Source organism: Lithobates pipiens, unplaced genomic scaffold (assembly GCF_037356315.1).
Source record: "Lithobates pipiens isolate NorthernLeopardFrog02 unplaced genomic scaffold, aLitPip1_a1.2 Scaffold_30, whole genome shotgun sequence".
NCBI classification, from domain to species: domain Eukaryota; kingdom Metazoa; phylum Chordata; class Amphibia; order Anura; family Ranidae; genus Lithobates; species Lithobates pipiens.
Genome location: NW_027507791.1, coordinates 123519808 through 123547459, shown reverse-complemented (window position 1 = coordinate 123547459; position 27652 = coordinate 123519808). Strand labels below are relative to the sequence as shown.

Here is a 27652-nt window from a genome sequence, read left to right as displayed (position 1 = left end):
CCTCCAATAAAAGAAACACTATGGTAATAAGAATAACAGCAAATCACCAACAGAATTGCTCATCTATCCCATAGCACCATTGACAGGGCTGGTATATATCACTGAACTACAGCTTAAATATTTCCCCTAGTGTTCCAATCTCTAGAATACTTTGTCTCCCAACACCTACTTTATTTTCACAGATTCTGTATAGTAGACTACATATCACAACGGCGCTCAAAAGTATTTAATGACCTTTTAAAACAGACTACATTGTTCACATTCTAAATCTGTTCTCGTGTGTTTGATAGTGTGAAAAGTGAATATAAATGTCTGGCCACAGAGCTATACACAGCAAAAACATATATGTGAACTATTTCAGCTGTCAAAGATTTATGAGTCATTGAAACCTTTCTTGCGATTCAAGCACCTCTGCCAAAAAACACAGATAGGTCCTGCCCTCCCTGCAGACTACAGTGCAGTTGAACAATGCAGCCTTATCTGGACCTACCAAATACTCTGCTCCCTCATCCTTTACAGAAGCTCAGATTTACAGTATTGTGCAATGCAGCAAAGCCAGCGTGGCCAACTGAGCTTCCCTTACTTCTAGTCTATGCGCTTCTGTAAAGGGGATTGTAAGAGGTAAATATAAAGGGACATTTGGACACTTTTTCCAACAGTAAAACTAGATTTAAGGGTGCCATTTTAGATCAACCTACAGTTCAGCTTTAAAGAAGATCTTTCACCTCAGTGGCAAAGTTCACTTATCAAAAGATGCCCCCCTCCCTAAAACGCTGCATAAATGTATATATGGCAGTAAAAATAGTTTGATGATATACTCATCTTTTTTTTACTTCTGTAGCACAGGGGAAACATTATCTGATTGACAAGATCCCTGGGGATGCTGAGTAGCTCAAATCTCATGAGACGACAGTGCAGTGCAGGGCAGGCTTGTCTTCACGTGAGATCTGAATGGAAGCAGGAGATAGCAGAGAGAGAGGACAGCACAGGGAGAAGAGTTGGAGAGGAGAAGGACTGGCAGAGGAGAAGGATCAGCAGAGGGAGAAAATGTCGACAGAAGAGGGAGGAGAGCCAGAGCTGCCTTAAAATACTTTAAAAACCTGTGTAGTGTGTTTATGTTTAACACTATTTTTTTTTTTAGGTGAATGGGTAGGGGTACCATGTAGATGCTTTGGGGTGGGAGGTACCGCAAGTCGGATCATCTTGACATCAGACTTCTGGTGCAACTTCTATTCAAATCAATGGGCTCCCACAGGGAACCTTTGATTTTGCATAGAGACAGAGAAAAGCCGGACAATACACAGCGTTAAGCCTCGGTAAATTGCGTTTAACACATTTTACCGGCACCTGGCATTTTTACAGCTCTAGTGCTGGAGCCTCCGAACACGCTGGTCCTGTTTTTTTTTTTTATAGGAGCTTAAAAACGCCTATGCCACTTACAGCTTCTAAAGACCTTGGTGGGCATGAGGCCATAGACTAAAACGAAGAGGTGTTTTTAAGCTGTGAAAAATGCTCCTAAAAGTGGCTGTCCATGGGCATATGGCCTTAGTCTGCAGAATTATTATGCAACTAAATGAAAAGCGAAAATGTTACCATCTCAGTTGTTTATTTTCATCTGTAAAAGTGAGAATAATAAACAGCTTCCTGAAAGCCTTCCTTTCATGGAGTCTGTCGGTTTTTTAAACTGTTGATGGTCAATTTTTTTGTACAGCAGCAACCACAGCCTCCTAGACACTGTTCAGAGAGGTGTACTTTTTTTTTTTTTTTTTTACCTTCACCATAGATCTCCTGTTTAAAAAGGGCCCACAAGTTCTCAATAAGGTTGGAGGCATCTCTCTGCTCACTCTGCTCTCTTCCTTATTGAAATGTTTCTAAACAAGTTTGCATGCAGCACACTTTATTAGCTTTGGGTCTTGTTCTTCTCCCTTCTACTGTCTGAGCTCTGCTATACATACTATATAGTAGCCTGTAAGAGACCGATACAAGTCAAATTCAGGTAGTTACTATAATTGCACAAAAAAAAAAAAAATTAATAATGACCACAGAGTTGTGAGCATGTGCCTTTTGCACCTGTCATGTGTTCAGCTTTAACCACTTGCCACCTTGCTTCTGACGATAAACTGTGGCGGGCCGGCATGGGCAGGCTCAGTCATGTACTGTATATATACACATGATCTGGCCTCTTGGCAACGCGCTCCTCCTGTGTCTGCTGTGTTCAGTCAACACTGTGGATTTCTGTTACTGGTAATCGGTAACTGGGTTATCATGTGATTGCTATGATCATTCATAGATATCACATGAGAACAAACAACCTGTCATGAATGGCTTGCTTACTATTGTCATCTTTTATTGGCCCAAACCAAGCACATGGTACCTGGCTACTTATACCATGCGATTAGCCTAGCCAATCACAACCAAAGTAAGCTGTTCATAAATGGTTAACCCCTTCATGGCAGCTAAAACTATTACTTATACAGTGATCATCACTGTATAGGCAATAACAGTGTAAAAAAAAAAAAAACACCTTGTTCACCCTCAGAGTAGTACAGTTTCACTATGGTGACATTGAGCCACTTTGATGACAGGATGTAAACAAAAAAATAAATAGGTTTACAAAATTGAATAAAAATTGATTCACATATTCTTTTTACATAATGTCATCAGTCAATAAGCCTGATCATAGCCCCACCAATCATATGACAACACTACTGCACTGGTGAGTGTGTAAACGAAAAAAAAGTGGTGCATAAAAACTAATTTTATTTAATTTCTTAATTTTCCAGAAAGTTACAACTTCAAAAAACTCGCCATGCCTTATACTAAATGCCTCAGACTGTCTACTTTACATAAAGGTGTCATCAGGGGATATTTGTACCCTTCTGGCATTTTGGGGAATCACGAAATGAGATAGGCCACCAGGACTGCTCAATTTTCAATTATATATACACCAGACAGTACCATATACCATAAAATCTGTTCTATATAAGACATACATTGGAATAGCAAGCAAACACATTTCATTCAATTCAAGAACTGTCAAGCTCCCATATTTATTCTGTATATTTTCAGATTAGCTGCTAAAAGGGAAACTGGTGTTTTCATTATTCAGAAATGTAGCACTGAAAGAAATCTGGAGTGTTTTCAGTAAGTTTACAACTTCAATCAGGAATCAAACCCCTGAATGCATGTTTGAACTCAAGAACCACTCAGCACGATACTGAATATGGGATTTTCCCTTTGAACCTGGCCACCCAATCCACAACAGTGTGTAATCAGGAGACGCCGCATGCACATATCTGGTTACAGTATCAATATCTACAGGAACAGACTGCAACCGCTAAAGAAGTAAAGTTGCCAAAATTTAAGTTAATTTTCAGGATGCTTTGCTGCCAAACAATCATATCAAAACATCTAACAGGTGGAGTGTCTTGTTTTTGTGAAAATCTTGTGGTACACTTCATTCTTCATTAGAACACAGTTAGAGCTCTTGCACACGAGTACAGAGTATAATGCCGCATACACACGACCAGACTTTGACAGCAAAGATCCAACGGAACGAATCCGCCGGACAATTCGATCACGTATGGTCTTCATCGGACCTTTGATTTCTAAAAATCAGATGGACTTTAGATTTAAAACATGTTTCAAATCTTCCCGACGGACTCGAGTCCGGTCGAAAAATCCATTTGTCTGTATGCTAGTCCGACGGACAAAAACCGATGCTAGGGCAGTTATTGGCTACTGGCTATGAACTTCCTTATTCTAGTCCAGTCGTACGTCATCACGTTCAAATCCGTCGGACTTTAGTGTGCTTGTGTGTGACCAAGTACGTTCATTTGTAAAGTTCGTCAGAACTCTGCCGAAAGTATGTCGGGGGGGCCGTCGGACCTAGTCTGCCGGAAAGTCCGGTCGTGTGTACATGGCATAAGAGTTTGCAAATTTCGTACTTTTTGCAAACACTCATATGCTGTGCTTGTGATAGCACCACCAGAAACACAAGTATGTTAAATGCAGGCTGTATGCTGCACCTGGTCTGCACCTACACCTGTGGATCAAAGATTTACTCAATCCTCTTACCCAATATAAAAACAAGAAATCAGAATGAACTTAAAAGTTAATTTTCACAGCTGACAAGCCAATAAACATTTAGGGCAGTCATCCCATACCCTTGCAGGTTTTCTCAGCTGGTGGTCTACTCTAGGTCAACGCATACACAATGTCAGAATGATGCAGTAGGAACGATGTGTATGTTCTTTTTGATAAGATTGGATATAGATCAATATTTTCTTATTGACTACTGCTTATTTTTTGCTGTTACTGATTCAAATTTTCGTGTTCGATTAATCAATTTTTTTTAATAGATTAATCAACTAATTTCAATTAATTCTAACGCACAGATCTAACTACTTTTAGCTGATTTCCTTGCATTGCAACTCTGCATTGGTCAGTGGTAAAAGTGGTATACACTATATACAATCACCCGACACAATCCATGACTTAACTTCACAGTTCACACAAATATGTTTTAAATTCAAACTGTAGCACTGGCTTGAGTAATTTTTTTTCCACAGTAGCGTGACAATCCCTCCACCTCCGATCTAACTAATCACTCTAACCTTATGGTATGGGCCCCTGCGTTAAGAGTAATACATGACATGTCTAAAAAATACTTTTAAGCTGTCCCCACATGCATATATTTTCAAACGAACCTTTGTACAAATACAAAAAATCTCAGTACATTTGATAATCACAAATTGTTTGAAAGTTCTTAAAAATGTCCCCAACAGAAACCACATTGTCCAAAATGTGTGCATTTGAGAAAAAAATTCCATCCAGCCCCCACTAAATGATTTGTTCCATACAGCCCCCACTAATGATTTGAAATCAAATGAATGTATTTAATAATAAAAATTCTACTAGCGTGGCGCCAGCTTAAAAGTGAATTGAGTACTAACTTAGACTAGTGTTAGTGAAGCTGATGATGCCACCAATATACAAGACAACATTTGAAGGTATTGTCAGTGTATAAGGTTACAACATACACTATGTAATATTCACTAAACCTATTCAAAATGTGTTACTATTTATTTGCCTATTTCACTGCTCCCTGACATGTTCATGTCCTTCTCCTCGAAAAGACGTGTTCTTTAGATAATCCTTTCAAACTTTTGAGATGCCAAACCAAAGGGTGACTGTGTGATGACAGACTTTTAACACCCATGAAGACTGAAGGAGCAAGGGAGGAGGTGGAATCCTTATGGGTAGAGCTACAAAGGGAGGAAACTAAGGGGAAAGTAATGCTGGGAGTATGCTATAGGTTCCCTAACCAGTGAGAAGAAGAAGTATCGGACCTCCCATCACAATTTGGATTAGCGGCAAGAATGGGAAGTGTCATTATAACGGGGGATTTTAATTATCCAGACATAGACTGGGTGGAAGGAACCACGCATTCATCTAAGGCTCGCCAGTTCCTAATTGTCCTGCAGGACAATTTCGTGGGTAGATTGTAAATACACTAACAAGAAACAAAGCATTACTAGACTTCTTGATCACCAACAATACAGACCGGATCATGGATGTGGGAATACTAGACTTCTAGGAAACAGCGATCAAAAGTCAATTCGTTTTAGTATAAATCACACAAATAGGAAACATAAGAGGAATACAAAGACACTGAATTTCAAAAGAGCCAACTTCCCTAAACTACGATCCTTGCTAGAAGATAATAATTGGGATATACCTTAGGAACAAATAACTCAGAGGAAAAATGGGTATGCTTTAAGAGCATATTAAATAAGGGCATTAGCCAGTGCATCCCAATGGGAAAGAAATGTAAAAGATCTAATAAAAGTCCTGGGTGGCTTAACTCCAAAGTAAAAATGCATATAAAAGCAAAGAAGAAGGCCTTCAAAAAATAAAAGACTGAGGGATCATCATCAGCATTCTAACTTTACAAAGAATGCAACAAGAAATGTAAGGGCAATCAGGGCTGCTAAGATAGAACACGAAAGGCACATAGCGGAGGGGAAAAAAAATACCAATAAATTCTTTAAGTACATAGTAAGAAAGGGAGGTCTGATCATATTGTTTGCATAAAGAATGATGAAGGGAATCTGGTTACTAAGGATGGAGAGCTGTCGAAGGCATTGAATTTATTCTTCTCCTCAGTCTTCACGAGGGAATCGGGGCGATATAGTAACCAAAACTGCAATGTTTATCCTCATGACATGTCACAGGAAGCACCCTCATGGCTACGAGAGGACAAAATTAGAAACAGACTTGAAAAATGTAACATTAATAAGTCACCGGGACCAGAAAGCTAGCGCCCTAGTCATGGCATGTTGGAGCTAGTACAAACTTTACCCACAAAAAAACTAGTGTGTGGAAAAAACACCACAAAAAAACTGAAAAACAGAAGCACTACCCTCAAACCGCACCAAAAACTGTGGTAACGAATGCAACAGTGCATTAACTTAAAAGGTACTGCATTTTTACCTCCAAAAAAATAAAAAATAAAAAAACAGAAAAAAAGGAAAAAATTGCATATGCAATTGCAACTATACAGCCGCCTGCAAAACTTTGAGGCCAAAACTTTGTAAACGTGTGGACAGATGACCAGGTCGCCGCTTTACACACTTGAGCGACAGATGACTGATGTTGGAAGGTCCAAGATGTTTCCAATTGCCCTTGTGGAGTGGGCCGTGACTGGAAAGAGGGGCACCTGCTCGTTCAAGACGTAGGCTTGTACTACAATCTGTCTGATCCACCTGGAAATGGTGGCCGACGAGACTGCCATGCCTTTCTTTGGAACAGCCACTGAAAAACAAACAGTGAATCTGACTTCCGGAAAGGAACCGTGGCAGACAAATACACATTCAAAGCCTGAACCACGTCCAGAGCATGAAGGGCCACCTCCTTAGGATGTGTCGGCTTAGGACACAGAGATGGTAACACAATGTCGTCATTGATGTGAAACGCCAAAACTACCTTCGACAGAAAAGACGGTTGCGAAGGCAACACCACCTTATCCTTGTGGATAACCAGATAGAACGACTTGCTGGACAAGGCCGTCAGTTCCGAAACCCTCCTGGCCAAAGTGATGGCCCCTAGAAAGACCACTTTCTGGGGAAGAGTCAACAGGGGAAACTCTGATATTTTCAAGTGGCGGTTTCTGAAGCGCCGATAATACCAGGCTCAGATCCCACGAGGGTAACGGTGGATGCACCGGAGGGACTACATGTCGCACCTCTTGAGCAAAAGTACTAACTAGAGAGTGAGACGCCAGGGGTTGCTGAAAAAGGACAGTCAAGGCTGATATTTGTCCTTTAATGGTGCTTAACGCCAATTTCTGGTCCACCCCTTGCTGAAGAAACAGCAGGATCCTGGATATAGAAAAGGAGCGCGGATGCCATCCTTTCTCCTCACACATGGAGATGTAGGCCTTCCAGGTACAAAGATATATCTTCCGAGAAGAAGATTTCCGTGCTCTCAACATAGTTGGGATCACTGAGTCCGATAGACCCCGGTTCCTCAACACCTGTCTCTCAATAGCCATGCCGTTAAGGCCAGGGATGGTAAAGCAGAATGGAGAATCGGACCTCGAGACAGAAGGTCTCTCAACGGCAGTTGCCAGGGAGCGTCTGCCACTAGGCGCACTAAGTCTGCGTACCAAGGACGCTGAGGCCAATCTGGGGCAACCAGTATTACTGGGATCCCCTCAGCTTCCACTCTGCGAAGCAGACGTGGTAACAGTTTCAGTGGAGGAAAGGAGTAGATCAGCTGGTACTGATCCCACTGAGCCACTAGCGCATCTGACAGTCTGCCCACGGATCTGGTGTTCCCCACCACAGGCAAAGCAGCCTGAACACCTCCGGATGCAACGCCCATTCTCCTGGGTCCAGCATCCAATGACTTACATAGTCCGCCTGCCGGTTCTCCACACCCAGGATGTAAATGGCCGACAGGGCTGATACATGTCGCTCTGCCCACCAAAGTATGTGAGTGACCTCCCGTGTGGTGGCCGAGCTTCTTGTTCCTCCTTGGTGATTGATGTATGCCACAGCAGTGGCATTGTCTGACTGGATCCTGATCGGACGCCCTTGCAGTCTCATTGACCATGTGGAGAGGCATAGCCTGATCGCTCTCAGTTCGAGCAGATTGATCAGCAACTTGGATTCCTCTGTCGACCAGAGGTCCCCGAGTCGACTGAACTCCCATCACTCCACCCCAGCCGAATAGGTTGGCGTCCGTTGTGATCACCGTCCATTTCAGAGGTAGGAACGACAGCCTGGACTGAAGCACTGGGGACCTCAGCCACCAGATCAGGGAACCCCTGACTAACTGGCTCACCTGGATCTGTCAATCCAGGGACAACAGAGATCTGTCCCACTTTGTCAAGATCTCCTTCTGCAGGACTCTGGTGTGGAACTGGGCATATGGTACTGCCTCGAAGGAGGCCACCATGAGTCCCAGGACTCGCATGCAGAAGCGCAGCGACGACCACTTGCGGTTCATCAGCAGTTTTACCGCGCTCTGAGAGTCTGCAGCTTGTCTGAAGGGAGAAACACTCTCGCTTGCCTGGAGTCCAGCAGCAAGCCTAGGTACTCCAAATGCTGAGTCGGTACTATCACTGACTTTTTTAGGTTCAACAGCCCCCCAAATTCTTGCAGGGTCTGCATGGTGATCACCACATCCTCTTCTAACTCTGAGGCGGAAGAAGCTCTCAGGAGGAGATCGTCTAGGTAACCCACGATCGCGATCCCGCGCTGCCGTAGCAACGCCAACACAGGAGCTGATACCAAACCAAAAGGGAGAGCCACAAACTGGTAGTGGGCTTCCCCAACTGCAATCGCAGAAACTTTTGATGCCGGAGGCATATGGGCAAGTACAGGTACACATCCTGGATGTCTAAGGATGCCAGGGAGTCCCCTTGATAGAGTGCAGTGACTACTGAGAGAACTGATTCCATTCTGAACCTCTGCACTTTCACAAAGTGATTGAGGGCTTTTAGATCCAAGATTGGATGTACCCCTTCCTTCTTGGGAACTACAAACAGGTTTGAGTAGAACCCCTGGAAATGTTCCAATTCCGGAACAGGTACAATCACAACGCGATTCAGCAGATACCCTACTGCCCCCAAGAGGTCCTCCCGGCGAGCCGGGAGAACGGGTATGCTGGAGGGGAAGAATCTGATTTGCGGTCAAGAGAGGAAATCTATCTTGTAGCTGTAGGAAATCAGATTGCAGACCCATTGGTCGGACAGTCAAGAGGACCTCCGGGCTGCAAACTCCCAAAGGTGACCCCCCCCCACCCGATTCATGGGTGGGGGCAAACATTCATGGGGTAGCACTGTTGTTCGCAGGTTTGTTAGGCTTGTGGTTCCAGGGACGTTTCTGCCCTTCCGTGGTCGTCCTGTCGGGCTGGGGACATTTAGCTGAAGCTCCAGGCGGACGAAAAAGCCGTTTTGTGAGCAGAAAAAGAGGGCCCTTGCCTACGGCGTGGCTCCTTAGCCTTCCTGGCCTGTGGAACTAGAATACTTTTACCACCTGTGGCATTCTTAATAATGCCAACCAAAGAGGCTCCAAAGAGCCGGTTGCCAAGGAAGGGAAGATCCGTCAGACCTTTTTTGGATGCCTGGTCAGCAGACCAGCATTTTATCCAAATCAGGAGCCTCAACTGCTGACACTGAAGCCCTGGATAACCGCGCCACAAACGTACTTAAGGCCATGCACTAGTTGGTCTGCTAGTTCCACGCAGACAGAAGTCTGCACCGTGGGGCGTCATTAGACGGAGCAATCACGTGGTAAACGGCCGCGATCAGCGGTCATGGAAGTTCTCAGGTGCGCACCCCAGGGGGGGGCGCGCAAGAGTGGAATTCTGGGAGGATGTCACTGTACGCCCTCCCAGAGTTAGCAAATCGACCTGTAGCAGAAGCTGTTGCTGACAGCTCAGCGTGGGATCAGGTCGGATCGGCTTCAAAAAAGGTACGTTTCTTCTTTAGTGGGTAAGATAATGTATGTCTGTAGATGCAGGGTCTGTACTGTTAGGGTTGACTTCTACTTTAAATCACTGCCACAGACATAGAGCGTGGTGGGGCTGCATGCGGCCCATAAAATACCAGTTTGGCACGCCAGCACTACAACAAACTCTGCACTGCTCCATCATGTAAAGCTTATGTTGATCTGCCATCTGCTTTAAGGATTTTTGACACATGATCTACATAAACAAGTATAGCCATATAATGTTTAGTAGTAGTTTGTACAACTCCTACGCTTTTTATTTGTCCGTTTTGCTGTTTTGTTTTTCCAGCCGAGTTCCATATTATTTCAAACTGGAAAATGCAAAACATTCCCTTTTTTGGAACAAAATTTTCCACAGTAACATCATCCACAATGTATTTGACAAACAAATTATCCAAACCAAGAAGTCTGTCTAAAAAAACTTAAGAATAGTTGGGATAGGCAATTACAGCTGACACACAACCCATCAGGCAAGCAGTTGTGTTATGGCTTCTTAAGTGAGCAGACGTTTGCAGCTGCTTGTGTAGAGAGGCAATGTGCTACACTGGCAGCAAAATACATATCATCTGTCTCTAATTTTCATATTTTTTTTGTTTTATGACCACCAATTTCCCTAATGTGATTGAATCTAAAACCCTTCATTTATGAATAAAGTTAAAGGCAACTGAAGAACCAGACAATGTGCCATGTCTGGTGTAAAACTGTGCAAGTTTTATTCATCTTACGGATATCTTAATACGATTTTGAAAAAGTAAATAAGCTAATGATGTATTAACTTTGACAGCATCAGTAGAGGAACAATATGGCACTAGTCTGTAGCAGCATAGAAGCTACAGGACACAGCATTCTAGACATTTCCCAAAGATCAACTCTGGGCACATATAACCACTTCAGCTCCGGACCAATAAACACCTTAAGGACCAGAGGTCTTTTTGCAATTTCGCACTGCGCTGCTTTAACTGGTAATTGCGCGGTCATGCAATATTGCACCCAAACGAAATTTGCGTCCTTTTCTTCTCACAAATAGAGCTTTCTTTTGATGGTATTTGATTGCCTCTGCGATTTTTTTTTTTTGCGATATAAATGGAAAAAGAGCGAAAATTTTGAAAAAAAAAGATATTTTCTTCTTTTTGTTATAAGAAAAATCGAATAAACTAAATTTTAGTCATACATTGAGGGCAAAATTTATTCAGCCACATGTCTTTAGTAAAAAAAATGTCAATAAGCGTATATTTTTTGGTTTGCGCAAAAGTTATAGCGTCTACAAACTAGAGTACATTTTCTGGAATTTACACAGCTTTTAATTTATGACTGCCGATCTCATTTCTTGAGGTGCTAAAATGGCAGGGCAGTACAAATCCCCCCCAAATGACCCCATTTTGGAAAGTAGACACCCCAAGGAAATTGCTGATGGGTATGTTGAGCCCATTGAATATTTATTTTTTTTGTCCTAAGGGATTGAATAATGACAAAAAAAAAAAAAGTTGTCACTAAATGATATATTGCTCACACATGCCATGGTTATATGTGGAATTGCACCCCAAAATATATTCCGCTACTTCTCCCGAGTATGGGGATACCACGTGTGTGGGACTTTTTGGGAGTCTAGTCGCGCACGGCACCCCGAAAACCAATCACCACCTTCAGGATTTCTAAGGGTGCAAATTTTTGATTTAACTCCTCACTACCTATCACAGTTTCGAAGGCCATAAAATGCCAAAATAGCACAAAACCCCCCAAAATGACCCCATTTTGGAAAGTAGACACCCCAAGCTATTTACTGAGAGGCATGTTGAGTCCATGGAATATTTTATATTTTGCCACAAGTTGCGGGAATATTACAAACTTTTTTTTTTTTGCACCAAGTTGTCACTAAATGATATATTGCTCACACATGCTATGGGCATATGTGAAATGACACCCCAAAATACATTCTGCTGCTTCTCCCGAGTACGGGGATACCACATGTGTGGGACTTTTTGGGAGTCTAGTCGCGCACGGCACCCCGAAAACAATCACCACCTTCAGGATTTCTAAGGGTGCAAATTTTTGATTTAACTCCTCACTACCTATCACAGTTTCGAAGGCCATAAAATGCCAAAATAGCACAAAACCCCCCCAAATGACCCCATTTTGGAAAGTAGACACCCCAAGCTATTTACTGAGAGGCATGTTGAGTCCATGGAATATTTTATATTTTGCCAAAAGTTGCGGGAATATTACAAACTTTTTTTTTTTTTGCACAAAGTTGTCACTAAATGATATATTGCTCACACATGCTATGGGCAGAAGTCAAATTACACCCCAAAATAAATTCTGCTGCTTCTCCCGAGTACGGGGATACCACATGTGGGGGACTTTTTGGGAGCCTAGCCACGTACGGGACCCCGAAAACCAAGCACTGCCTTCCGGATTTGAATATAAAATGCTATAAAAAACAAACTAACCAGAGTCACCCGTAACACTTATACGGTGATCAGTGGTGAAAGGGTTAACTAGGGGCAATCAGGGGGTTCAAATTTTTATTAGGTAGTATATGGGGGTCCCTGGCGCTATATAAAAACCTGACGGGGAACCTAAATAACTAACTGGCTAACCAGCGTCACCAGTGACACTTATACTGTGATCGCTGGTGAAAGGGGGTGAAAGGGTTAACTAGCAGCAATCAGGGGGTTAAAACCATTATTGGGTAGTATATCGGGGTACCTAGCACTATAAAAACCTGGCGGTGAACCTAAAAAAATAACTAGCTACCTAGCGACACTAGCGACACTGATGCAGCGTTCAGAAAAATTATCGCTTAGTGACACTGGCAAAAGGGGGTGAAAGGGTTAACTAGCGGAAATCAGGGGGTTAAAACCATTATTGGGTAGTATATCGGGGTACCTAGCGCTATAAAAACCTGGCGGTGAACCTAAAAAAATAACTAGCTACCTAGCGACTGTAGCGACACTAATTCAGCGATCAGAAAAACGATCGCTTAGTGACACTGGCAAAAGGGGGTGAAAGGGTTAACTAGCGGCAATCAGGGGGTTAAAACCATTATTGGGTAGTATATCGGGGTACCTAGCGATATAAAAACCTGGCGGTGAACCTAAAAAAATAACTAGCTACCTAGCGACACATGCAGCGATCAGAAAAATGATCGCTTAGTGACACTGGCAAAAGGGGGTGAAAGGGTTAACTAGCGGCAATCAGGGGGTTAAAACCATTATTGGGTAGTATATCGGGGTACCTAGCGCTATAAAAACCTGGCGGTGAACCTAAAAAAATAACTAGCTACCTAGCGACTGTAGCGACACTAATGCAGCGATCAGAAAAACGATCGCTTAGTGACACTGGCAAAAGGGGGTGAAAGGGTTAACTAGCGGCAATCTGGGGGTTAAAACCATTATTGGGTAGTATATCGGGGTACCTAGCGATATAAAAACCTGGCGGTGAACCTAAAAAAATAACTAGCTACCTAGCGACACATGCAGCGATCAGAAAAATGATCGCTTAGTGACACTGGCAAAAGGGGGTGAAAGGGTTAACTCTAGGGGCAATCAGGGGGTTAAATCTTTATTGGGGGGTGATAGGCGGCTACCCTGGACCTAACACTAACTGTCCTGACAGTTTTTACTGTCACAACTGACACTGAATGCATTGATCAGTAAAGAAATGATCAATGCAATCAGTGACACTGTGACTGGGGGGCGGGGGGGGGGATCGGGGGGCGATCGGGGGGGGGGGGGATCGGGGGGGGTTTGTGTGCCTGTGTGTACCTACATGTCAGTGTAGTGTTGGTGCACACTTACTTTTACTCTTCTCCTCGTAGTCCGGTCAAAAAGACCGCCCCGAGGAGAATGACATCACTTCCTCCTTCCTGTGTAAACAATACACAGGGGAGGAAGCTTCTCATTGGCCAGGAGCGATCCAGAGGGGGTGGCCGAAAACCAACGGCCATCCCCTCATCACGGAGCGCTCGTGGACCGAATCGGACAGCCGTAAACAGCGGGAGGGGGTCCGATCGGACCCCCCACCCGCTGGAAGGCAATCACGTAGATGTACGTGATTGTGCCTGCCTGTGCCATTGTGCTGACGTACAATGGCAATACGGCGGTCCTTAAGTGGATAAGGATTGTTTACATCCTTTTAAAACAAACATTAGTATGGTTGTGCATTTTCAATTTTTTTTTTTTTTTTTTTTTTATTGTTAATGTATTTTAACATACAATTGACACTGACTGCGCTGTCTAGAAGAGGGGTATGAACCGCACACAGGATATATTTCTGTCTTTTTACACAAGGTTTAACATACTTTTGACTCAGGAGTCACACATTTTTCTAATGTAATAAATTAGAAACTTTGGGTGAATCTAGTGTGAAAGTTGTGAAAATCTTGAGTGAAAAAAATTATAACTAGACCCCAAAGTGTTGAACGCAATTAAATATCTTTTGCGGAAGAGATAGTTCACCTAATTGATGTTTTTAGCCTTTTGCTGGGAGTCCAACTTTATATTTCAATGGTTTGTTTTTTTATTGAAAAAGAAGCAAAGTCTGGTATGAACAGACGCATCAATGTAACAAATTCAATTCTCGGGTTGTCAGCGTAGAAATACAGAGGCATAAGAGGTATGATCAGAACAGATATCTGTCATCTATCAACACAGCAAAAAGCAAAAGGCATAACATAAATCCGAGTACTAATGGTTCAGAACAGGTACTTCCCAACTATGATCAGGGATGCCACCATGTATGGTGGATAATGGAGAGCTGGAGTAGGGGCATGATAAAGGGAAGAGGGGAGGGGGGGGGTGATGGCTGGGAAGTCATGGAGAAATCTTGGCAGCGATCCCTGAGGTTATCCCAGGGCTCACTACATAGTAAGGTTCCATAAGCTATTAAGTGAATCCTTTCTGTAAATACCAAAAAAGGGTGGAAGTGAAAGGAAGAGGAAGGAGAGAGAAAGGAAGAAGAAAGAAAAAAAATGTAAGGAGAGGGTCAACCCGGAGTTCTGCCCGGAATTGAGATGTAGCCAATCAAAGCATCGCAAATCTTGTCAAATTTTTTGGAGTTATTGCAAAGTATACGAGTGAGCTTATCATTGATCATGATCCAATTGAGCTTATTTTTGACATGATCAAGAGGAATTACTGATAGTCTCCAATGCCTAGCAATTGTAACTCTCGCCGCCAGCAATAATAGGATTTATTTTAAAACAGCTTACCTGTAAAATCCTTTTCTTGAGAATACATCATGGGACACAGAGCCTTTGATAATTACTTAGTAAGATAGATAGCCACCATCAGGTGATTGGACACTGGCAACCCTAATTACAAGACAAGTTCCTCCCCTATATAACCCCTCCTACATGAAGAGTACCTCAGTTTTGTAGCAAAGCAATAAGTATACCCACATATAATCCCGAAGAGGGGTGGGAGCTGTGTGTCCCATGATGTATTCTCAAGAAAAGGATTTTTACAGGTAAGCGGTTTTTTAAAAAAATTGGATTTTTTAGGCACCATAAAATCCTTTTCTCTGAAGTTCATTGACGGACACAGCTCCTTTAATTCTTGACCTTAGGGTTATCACGCCACTTCAGGAGAGGACTAAGCCGAACATGTAAAAAACAGCAAGACTGCTATAATCCCTCACCCTGCTTCCTGCAGCTCAGTTCGTAAAAAAGCAGTACAAACATAAATAGGAGGGGTGGGTGCTGTGTCTGTCAATGAACTTCAGAGAAAAGGATTTTACGGTGAGTACTAAAATCCCATTTTCTCTTTCTTTTATTGACAGACAGACACAGCTCCTTTAATTCTTGACCTTAGGGACGTTCCCAAGAAGTGTAAAAAAAACGAGGGGTAGAAACTGCAAAACATAACTTAAAGAAAGCGTAATTGCAACCTTACACAGCCGCTTGCAAAACCTTGCGGCCAAACCAAGCATCCGAAGATGCGCTTACGTCAACTTTGTAGAATTTAGTGAAAGTGTGAACGGACGACTAAATCACCGCCTTACACACCTGGGAGACAGACACTTGATGTCAGAAAGCCCAGAAGGTCCCAAATGCTCTGGTGGAATAAGCCGTGACAGGAAAAGGGGGCACCTCCGCCTTTAAGGCATAGGTCTGAACCACGATCTCTCTGATCCACGAGAGCTGGAAGAAAACGACACCGTCAGACCTTTTTTTCGGACCAGCCACCGAGACAAACAAAGAGTCTGACTTCCGGGAAGGGAGCCGTAGCAGACAGATACACCACCCGTAAAGACCGGACCACGTCAAGGGAATGTAAGGCAACCTCTTTTGGGTGTGTCGGCTTAGGACATAAGGAAGGTAACACAATGTCATCATTTAGATGGAATGCCGAAATCACCTTTGGAAGGAAAAAGGGCTGCGGATGTAGGACCGCCTTATCCTTGTGGATAGGGAGACTTGCTGCATGATAAGACCACCAATTTAGAAACCCTCCTGGCAGATGTAATAGCCACTACAAAAACTACTTTCTGAGAGAGTGTTAACAAGGGAATCTCCATAATGTTCTCGAACGGCGGTTTCTGAAGCGCCGATAACACCAGATCCAGATCCCACAGAGGCAGCGGTGGTCGAACCGGAGGGACTACGTGTCAGACCCCTTGCACAAAGGTACTCACCAATGAGTGAGTCGGCAAGGGGCGTTGCAAAAAAAAAAAAAAAGACAGCCAGGGCTGATATCTCTCCCTTGATGGTGCTTAAGCCAAGTTTCTGAGCCACTCCTCGCTGAAAAAACAGCAGGATCCTGGAAACTGAATAAGTGAGCAGGCGCCACCCCATCTCCTCACACATGGAGATGTAAGCCTTCCACATACGATGGTAAATCTTCAGAGAAGAAGACTTCCGTGCCCACAGCACAGTGGAAATTACCCAGTCTGACAGACCTCAGTGCTTTAGCACCTGGTTTTCAAAAGCCATGCCGTTAAAACAGGAAGAAGTATCGGACCTTTCGGGAGAAGGTCCTCCCGCAGCGGTAGCCGCCAATGAACATCCGCCACCAGTCATACTACCAAAGACCCTGAGGCCAATCAGAATTACTGAAATCCCCTCGGCCTCCACTCTGCGCAGCAGACATGGTAGAAGCTTGAGTGGGGGGGGGGGGGGAGGCATAAATGGAGCCACCAACGCATCCGCCCAGGGCTCTCTTGTCCTGGACACAAACCTCTGCATCTTCTGATTGAGCCGAGAGGCCAAGAGGTCCACATCTGGTGTGCCCCACCTTAGGCAAAGGAGCCTGAATACCTCTGGATGTGTCCAACATCTGACGACTTAGGTAGTCTGCCTGCAAGTTTTCTACGCCTGGGATATATATGGCCGACAGGGCCGGCACATGTCACTCTGCCCGCTGGAGGATGTGAGCGACCTCCCGTGCTGCAACTGAGCTCCTTGTTCCTCCTTTATGGTTGACGTACGCCACCGCCGTTGTGTTGTCTGACTGGATCCTCATCAGACGCCCTTGTAGCCTCATTGACCATGTGGAGAGGCAAAGTCTGATCGCCCAAATCTCGACCACATTAATCGGCAGTTGAGATTCTTCCCGTGACCAAAGGCCCTGGGCCAACTGTACTCCCAGCTCTCCTCCCCAAGCGGTCAGGCTGGTGTCTGTTGTGATCACCGTCCAATTGCGAGTAAGGAACGATCTCCCAGACCGAAAGGCCGGAGACCTCAGCCACCAGAGAAGGGAATCCCTGATTAACTGGCTCACCCGAATTTGTTCCATTTTGACAAAATCTCCTTCTGGAAGACTCGAGTGTGAAATTGAGCGTACGGTACCGTCTCAAAAGAGGCTACCATGAGGCCCAGAATGCACATGCAGAAGCGCAGCGATGACAACCTGTGGTTCATCAACAACTTCACCGCAGCTTGAAGAGTCCGCAGCTTGTCTGAAGGGAGTAAAACTCTAGCTTCAGAGAAGTCCAACAGCAAGCCCAGGTACTCCAGGTGTTAAGTCGACACTAACACTGACTTCTTTAGGTTCAGGACCCAACCAAACTCCCGGAGAGTCTGCATGGCGATTGCTACATCCTTCCTTAATTCTGAGGCGGAAGCTGCTCTCAGGAGGGGGTCCTCTAGGTAACCCACGATTGCGATCCCACGTTACCTTAAAAGCGCCAGAATTAGAGCTAACTTTGGTAAAGACTCGGGGTGCTGACACGAGGTCAAAAGGGAGAGCCACAAACTGATAGTGCTCTTCCCCGACTGCAAATCGCAGAAACCTCTAATGCCTGAGGCATATGGGTACATGTAAATACGCGTCCTGGATATCCAGGGATGCCAGGAAGTCTCCCTGATGGAGTGCAGCGACCACGGAGCGAACTGATTCCATCCTGAACCTTTGCACTTTCACAAAGCTGTTGAGGGCCTTAAAGTCCAGGATTGGACGTACCCCTTCCTTTTTTGGGGACTACAAACAGATTGGAGTAGAATTCCTGAAACCTTTCCAGCGTCAGTACATGTACTATCACCCCGGTGGTGGACAAGAAAGAAACTATCTTGTATCCCAATAAAACCAGTTTGCAAACCCACTGGTCGGACAGTAGAGTGGTCCACCAGGCTGCAAACTCCCGAAGGCGACCCCTTTCCCAAGAGTTGGGCGGGGGCAAACCTTCACGCGGTAACATTTTTGTTCGCAGACATGTTTGGCTTGCGAAACCAGGGACGCTTTTGTCCTTCAGCAGGCGCCTTGGACTGGGAACACTTACCTGTCGACCCGGGCGAAAAAGCCATTTCTGAGTGGAAAAAGAGGGCCCTTGCCTACGCAGTGGCTACTTACCCTTCCTGGACTGTGGGAGCAATGTGCTCTTCCTACCGGTAACATTTTTAATAAAGTCATCCAGCGAAGCTCCAAAAAGCCCCTCACCTTTGGAAGGGCAAATCTGCCAGAGATTTTTTAGATGCCTGGTCCGCAATCAATATTTATTTACAAAAGAGGAGTGTCTATTAAATAATAAAACTGTGATCCCACCTAGTAAACAAAGCAGTCAGAACTGGTTAGAACTGCATGCGTGGTGACCTTGAACATGTTTGAACTTGCATGACAAGCAGCAACACTCTATGACGTTCAGTTGAGTCGCCATTTAGTTTGGTTGTGTTTTCTGTAGTGTGCAGAAAAAATACTAAGTTTAAAAGTTGAACGTGTCTTTTTTAAATTGTTTGTAAAATTGCACAAAACACCAACAGAATGTTTTCAAAGGCTTACTACAGCTTAGGGGTATGACGGCCTGTCTCCTGCATGTGTGTTTGAGTGGCACAAAAGATTCAGCGAGGGACACAAGAATGAATTCCCAAAAGTTAAGTCAGTGCTTAAAGGGACACATTTTGAGTCAGTTTATGCTGTAAAGAAGAAAATGGTGGATGTGTTGAAATAGCTGACAGAAATTGATTTTCTCCATGTCTACGACCATTGGAAAACTAGACTGCAGCAATGTATTAGTGCAAATGGGGAATATATTGAAGGGGACAAGCATTACATTTGTAATACATATAAATAAAGGCGAGTTATTTAATAAACACACCTCATACATACCATGAAGCACTATACATATACTGATCCTTTAGTATATTTATCATACAGCACAGATTGACAGTCTAGTTTCTACTCCATTAGAATACACTTGGAACTGTAAATTGTTATATAGTTCAATAATACAAGTATTCTCTTTGTAATTTTAGCAGATCTAGCATTTACAATCATCTGTGTTACAAACTTCTATGTACCTATTTTGATTGGTCTCTGTAATGAAAATTTTAACATCATGGAGGAAGAAAAATATATAATGAAATATAGACTGACAAAACTAGTACAAGAATGCAAGTGTAGGGCCCCACAAGTAGTACGAGTCTTAAATCTGTCCCTGCATCGAAGAATAAGGGAGTGACTGGGTTAGTCTCAAGAGATGTAATGTACATTACTATTAAGGAACAATATTAGGTTTTAATGACCAAGAAGAAAATAACTAAACTACCAGACAAGTATTAACCTCAACCTGCCTAGTAAAATGTTGCTTAGTTGGTGGCTTTGTCACGGTGGAGATGGCAGCATTACAGAGGAGCTCAGATGGACCCACAGCCCTAGCCTGCCTCTTTGCACCACAGACACCAGATAACGAGCAGGCAGAACCGCCATACTCCTCACACTTGATCCAGCTGCTCATCGGCTGCCTATACAGGGAGAAACATCTCTGATATATTTAAAAACCAAGCTTCTGCTCAGAGAGGCATTGCTGGAAGCAAGATGGCGCCCGTGCACGCGGAGGAGAATTTCAGTGAGGACTCGCAGTCAGCCACAGAGGATAACGGCAGTAGAAACGCTCTCCCTCATCTCCCCCTCACATACACTGACATGTCAGGATTTGCAGCAGACATTAAATCCTCTTTTTCAGCTGCAATCACAGACCTAAAAACGAACCTGCTGGTCCTTACTGAAAAGATGGTCTCTGCTGAAACAGCCGGAAAACACACTGAGAAAGCCATACGCAGATTAGAGAAAGTGACAACAACAGACGCTCCCCATTTCAAGTCCAGGGGATACCGGAATCTGTGGACAATGAGCAAATTATACCAGCTTTGCAAAGAGTCTTTAATAGTCTCCTTGAAAGGCCAGAGGATACAGAAATAGAGTTTGTGAGAGCCCTCAGAGCCAGATGCCCTGATACTCTGCCTCCAGGTGATATCATATGCCGTCTGCAAAACTTTGGTCTAAAAGAATAAATTGTGTGCAAAGCAGATTGTCTTCATTGGAGAGACCATCATGCTCTTCCAGGATCTCTCTCAGATAACACTGAAAAATTGCAGGGCTCTGCGATCCCTTTTAGACAAACTACCGGAGAAAGACTTGCGGTACACACTTGGCGTTTTCCATTCGCCCTGCTTGTAACCTATAATGGCCAGCAACCCTCCCTACGTACTCCAGAGGATCTACCTGGGTTTTGTAACTCAGTTCAATTAGGCCAGATTAATCTCCTAGATTGGTACCAGTAATTTACCCTGCCAATTTTGTAGTGCAGCCCACCACATTCTCCCTTCACTTCACCAGAGAAAAGTCAACCCAAGAAGCTGAAACCGACCCGCCAAGATGGCTCGCCGGCAGGTACTCCGTACAACAGAGCACACTCCTCTAGGAATCTAGAGGAAGTCTGACTGCCAAAGTTTCTACCACTTAATAGTTTGTTCCGATACTGGACCTCAATTATTTGACATACCCTATATGCTTAGGTTTATAGGTGAATTACACTGTTATTTTTGCCAAAGCTGAGAAAGAGCACTTCTATCACTATGTTCCAATAGCGGACTACAACCTGTTTCTGTACGCCCAATCCTACTGGGGCAGTCTTACCATACTGGAGTTTTTTTTAGAGCAGTACACATTGACTTGTTCCCCAGGTATAACTGTATGACCATTCCACCTAACACCACCTAACACCACAATCTCAGATATCTGGGCCCTTCTCTCGTTCCATATAATCCCTATCAACACTTGCTGCCTCACTCACATATTGTCATAACAATTAGCTGGGACACTTAATGCTCTTTTGGGGAACTCTGCACATGACCCTTGGAACTGTACAGGAGAGACACTTCAAACCGACTGAGCCCTCCCTACTTTCAGATGTGTGGTTGCTCGCAGTACTCAGGCCTATGCTCAGTAACAATGAAGTGCTATGTACCGGGGCCTGGTACTTTGCATACTTTTCACTCTTACCTGTTGTTATCTCTACAAGTTATTTAGAGCATGTATCAAATTGTTTATTTGATTGCATTTTCTGTTATCATATCATAATCAATTGGGAGGGGAGGTGAGTGCAATTCCCCCAACCCCCCCCCCAACTAAAACCTATGGTAGTTCTCATATATCTGTAACACCAGAGGTGCAGAGAGGACCTTTAGGCACCACCTAACTCATTGTCTGCACAGGCTGCAGTCCATCACTTTCCGCATCTATAGATAATAAATTCTATATACCTTCTATGAGTACTAGTTGGCACTGTCTATTCCCGCCAAATTCCAACCACAATAAAATGGGTATACAGAATAAGGCGGGAAAGATTGACATAACCACAGAACAAATAGCCCAAACTTTCCATGACTTTTATACTAATCTCTACAATCTTCCGAATCAACACAAATCAGCTGACATTAAAGAAAATAGGTTGCAAGCCATTCAGAGATACTTAAAAGATTCCACACTCCCCATGCTATCACTGGATGACATCACATAGCTCAAGAAACCTATTGACTCTTCAGAAATCAGACAGGCTATTAAGGACTTAAAGGCAGGCAAATGCCCAGGCCCAAATGGCTTCAGTGCCATATACAGTGCCTTGCAAAAGTATTCGGCCCCCTTGAACTTTTCAAACTTTTGCCACATTTCAGGCTTCAAACATAAAGATATAAAATTTGAATTTTTTTGTGAAGAATCACCAACAAGTGGGACACAATTGTGAAGTGGAACGAAATCTATTGGATAATTTAAACTTTTTTAGCAAATAAAAAACTGAAAAGTGGTGCGTGCAAAATTATTCGGCCCCTTTACTTTCAGTGCAGCAAACTCACTCCAGAAGTTCAGCGAGGATCTCTGAATGATCCAATGTTGTCCTAAATGACTGATGGTGATAAATAGAATCCACATGTGTGCAATCAAGTCTCTGTATAAATGCACCTGCTCTGTGATAGTCTCAGGGTTCTGTTGAAAGCGCAAAGAGCATCATGAAGACCAAGGAACACACCAGGCAGGTCCGTAATACTGTTGTGGAGACGTTTAAAGCCGGATTTGGATACAAAAAGATTTCCCAAGCTTTAAACATCCCAAGGAGCACTGTGCAAGCGATCATTTTGAAATGGAAGGAGTATCAGACCACTGCAAATCTACCAAGACCTGGCCGTCCCTCTAAACTTTCAGCTCAGGAGAAGACTGATCAGAGATGCAGCCAAGAGGCCCATGATCACTGTGGATGAACTTCAGAGAACTACAGCTGAGGTGGGAGAGTCTGTCCATAGGACAACAATCAGTCGTACACTGCACAAATCTGGCCTTTATGGAAGAGTGGCAAGAAGAAAGCCATTTCTCAAAGATATCCATAAAAAGTCTCGGCTAAAGTTTGCAACAAGCCACCTGGGAGACACACCAAACATGTGGAAGAAGGTGCTCTGGTCAGATGAAACCAAAATCAAACTTTTTGCCCACAATGCAAAACGATACGTTTGGCGTAAAAGCAACACAGCTCATCACCCTCAACACACCATCCCCACTGTCAAACATGGTGGTGGCAGCATCATGGTTTGGGCCTGCTTTTCTTCAGCAGGGACAGGAAAGATGGTTAAAATTTAGGGGAAGATGGATACAGCCAAATACAGGACCATTCTGGATGAAAACCTGTTGGAGTCTGCAAAAGACCTGAAACTGGGACGGAGATTTATCTTCCAACAAGACAATGATCCCAAACATACAGCAAAATCTACAAAGGAATAGTTCATAAATAAACGTATCCAGGTGTTAGAATGGCCAAGTCAAAGTCCAGACCTGAATCCAATCGAGAATCTGTGGAAAGAGCTGAAAGCTGCTGTTCACAAACGCTCTCCATCCAACCTCACTGAGCTCGAGCTGTTTTGCAAGGAAGAATGGGCAAGAATTTCAGTCTCTCGATGTGCAAAACTGATAGAGACATACCCCAAGCGACTTGCAGCTGTAATCGCAGCAAAAGGTGGCTCTACAAAGTATTAACGCAAGGGGGCCGAATAATTTTGCACACCCCACTTTTCATTTTTTTATTAGTTAAAAAAGTTTCAAAAATCCAATAGATTTCGTTCCACTTCACAATTGTGTCCCACTTGTTGGTGATTCTTCACAAAAAATAAAAATTTTATATCTTTATGTTTGAAGCCTGAAATGTGGCAAAAGGTTGAAAAGTTCAAGGGGGCCGAATACTTTCGCAAGGCATTGTATAAGATGTTTCTTGGCAAAACCCCTCATGGAAGCCCTGAACTCCCTGTCAGAACCAAGAGAAGCCCCCACTAACTTTTTGGCAGCCCTCATGACGGTCATTTCAAAGCCAAACAAAGATCCGACACTCTGCGCCAGCTACAAAGTCATCTCCTTGCTTAATCTAGATGTCAAGCTCATAGAGAAAATGAATGCTAATAGACTGAAACCCCTGCTCCATGGCCTGATTGGACCGGAACAGGCTGGTTTTATGAGGGTAGAGGGGCCAAAGACAATGTAACTAAGTCTCTTGACCTGATTTATGCTGGCCAGATACGAAAAATCGAGGGCCTCCTCCTGTCATCGGGCATGGAGAAGGCCTTCGAAGGAGTAGCCTGGGACTTTATGTTGGAGACATGTTGGTTTCTTGGCCTGGGAACCCACATGATGGCATGGATTTTATTGTTGTATAAGAACCCATCGGCTAGACTTAAAATAAATGGCTCATTGTCAAAAAGCGTAAACAAACAATGGTACAAGGCAGGGCTGTCCATTTTCACCCCTGCTTTTCATTATTTCACTTGAACCATTTATTAGAAGGATACTGGCCAATAGAATAATTCAGGGGTTTAAGATGACCAAAAGAGAGTTCAAAGTCGCGGCTTATGCGGACAATCTCTTCTTTTTTCTGACCAGCACACACACCTCCATACCTTCCCTTTTTAATTAATTCTCGTTACATGGTTAAATTTCTAACCTTAAAATAAATAACTCTAAATCGGAAGCAATGAATGTCACACTACCTGAGAACACTTTAAAAAACATACAATACAACAGTCCATTTAAATGGGAATCTTCAGCTCTCAAATACCTAGAGATTTTCGAAACTACTACTTTGCCTCCCACATCACCAGAATCAACGACTGCCACTGCCACCATAGCCTCAAAGACTAGGTATCACTAGAAGCCAACCTGAGCCCCATACCCTTACAAGTCTCCCCATGGATTCCATGGATGAGCTATCCCCCGACTTTGAAATCACATCCGCTAATAGGAACCACATAAGCTATATTTCACCACTTGACCAAACAAACTGGAATCTCCATGCCTTTAAGCCCCCTCACTCCCCTACAGAACAACCCAGATTTCCCACGAGGGATTGGAAATCATTTTCTACGGTCCATGGATTCAAAGAAGACCCTCCTAGCCCTCAATTGTTTTCGAAACATAATTAAGGAGCTTAGCCAGTACAAAGCAGAGACAAATACCCCTCTCCTTCCCATATGGTCCTACTTTCTTATGTCAACAATAATTCACGCAGAGGCCACTTTACCAGAGAATTGACTGAATTGAAGTCGGTGTGCCTGGATGGGGAACAATTTCAAAAAGCAACTTCTACCTCTTACGCATGGTTGCAAAACTTGATGGGGCCAGACATGGACAGTTCAGAGAGAGATGTTCAGAGGACCTAGATTTGACAATATCAGATAAGCAATGGAAAAGAGCATGTATATTGTCTCATAAATGTTCTCCCAGCACAAGAACGCAGTAAACTGCCTACAAAATACTGACCCATTGGTACGTCACTCCAGCGAAGCTACACAAATGGTTACGCCAGACACCTGAAACATGTTGGAGATGCCACAAGGATAAAGGAACCTTGTTCCACATTTGATGGAAATGTGATCTAATAGCTCCATTCTGGTCTAAGGTTAAAGAGATTATTTATCATATCACAGGGCTCAAGCTTACTCTTGATATGGCATGTTGTCTGCTTCAGATGTATCATTTCTCATTCCAGAAATATAAAAATTCCTTATCCAAGCACCTACTAAACGCGGCTAAATCCCTCATCCCATTATTCTGGAAATCTACTTGCATACCATCCATTCAGGATTGGCTTCAAAGTATTTCCAACATCTGTGAAATGGAGGAGACCATAGCCTCAAACGTAAAAATTGAGCAATATCATAAAACTTGGTCTCCCTGGTTCATTTATGAATATTCTCAGGAATATGAGAAATTGACCTAAAGGTTTCACTTTCTTCTAGATTCCTTGTATTTAATCTGAATTGCTACATTTACTAGTGATCAACCCACCCAATTCCTTCCTATGTTTAAATCCATAAAAATGTTACAACAACTTTTGATTGATTGACTGTATACCTTGGTTTACAGTATACACAATAATATGTACAACACAAACTGGTCACTCCTCTTCTCTCCACCTTATCTTCCTCCTCTTTACTCATCTCTCATTTCTTCCCCCTACATGTACTTCCTGTGTTCTTGTTCTTAAAATTATTCTCTCTCTCTATACATAGAATGTAGATATTCATAGGCAGTGATTGTAACTCTATGCAGATAAATGCCTTAAGATATTATTACTAGGTTTTAGTGGTCTTTTTGGCCCTGACCATTGATATGTTCACACCAGTTGTATATGCTATACTGATTCTACCATAATATGTCAATGTTTAGGCGGATTTGCAATCCATGTTCATATGAAAATGTCTTTCTTCAATAAACTTTAATGTAAAAAAAAAAGTTGCTCAGTTTCCTAGGAATAGCCCTTAAGGTTGCATAATATTCCCAGTGGACCACTATGTAATACATGTGGAAAGGTTAGGTTACATGTCACATGCCTAGGAAGGTGTTATGACAATCACCATATTGCATTCTGTACATAGTCCAGTACTGGCAGAAGGGCACTGTGTTTGGGATCTCACCCAATTTATCTCAGGGTGAATGGTAAGATTAGCATGTGTGCGGCCAGCTCGAATAGAAATATCAATCTTCTATTCATTCCAGACAAACATACTTTCTTACACACTAGGAAAGTAAAATAAAATAATTTGGCTCTGTCTACATTATGTATGTGTGTGCATTTTAAGTTGACAACTGACCTTGATATGTTCCAGCACGGCAGTGGCTACATTAGTGTGTAGGTCGATAAGTCTCTTCTTCTCAAGGAGTTCAGGGAGCGAGCTAAGAAGACAGAACAAGAATAAGAAGGTTAATGCCTTGTATGCTTTGCATGCTATCTGTAGTTAGGCTGTTTGTCATACGTGTACCTGGGAAGAAGCAGAAGCAAGTCAAATGTACTGTATTTCACTCACACTCAGAGTTTGCTTATTTATTTTAACAGACATTTTACCTTTATCAAAAACACATATTCATACAGATATCTACATGCAACTTCTGATTGAAAGGCATCCAATATTTCCCTAACTTACACTATAGTCCAATCTACAGAAAGGCAAACGAATGGCATTAGGATGAAATGTATTTCAACACCAACAATTTACAAGAAGCTGTGTTTACCTGACAGCAGATGTAAGCTTAGCTGTATTGTCAGACAGCATGCTGATTGCACCTTCATCTTCCCCTTCCAGTCCCTGAAAAAACACAAGATAAATATTTTTTTTTTCAAAGAAAAAACATTTATGCACTTTAAAGTGGTTGTAAAGGCTACAGTTTTGTTATACCTTCATGCATTCTCAAACCAAACCAATACCAGTGCCATTGGCTGCTGTCAGTCAATACATGTGAGAAGGTAGCAGGGCCGAGCTGCATTGTGTGAATCTATGGACAGAAACAGCCTGGCTCGGGAGAAAACCCACAAGTCTCCCCCACTAGCAAGCAGCTTGCTAGTGGGGGAGACACAGAAGAGGAGAAAACAGCGCCAACGGAGGACCCAAG

The 27652-nt window shown here is 43.3% G+C and overlaps 1 protein-coding gene across 1 annotated transcript in view; it reads right to left on the bottom strand.

Moving 5' to 3' along the window:
• SCFD1 (sec1 family domain containing 1) overlaps nucleotides 1-27652 on the bottom strand; it is a 210123-nt gene that overhangs the window by 96774 nt on the left and 85697 nt on the right. The window contains exons 13-14 of the mRNA XM_077464793.1: nucleotides 27275-27348; nucleotides 26857-26938 (exon numbers count right to left, since the gene is read on the bottom strand). Of these exons, the coding sequence (XP_077320919.1) occupies nucleotides 26857-26938; nucleotides 27275-27348 (156 nt within the window). The remainder of the gene's footprint in view (nucleotides 1-26856; nucleotides 26939-27274; nucleotides 27349-27652) is intronic.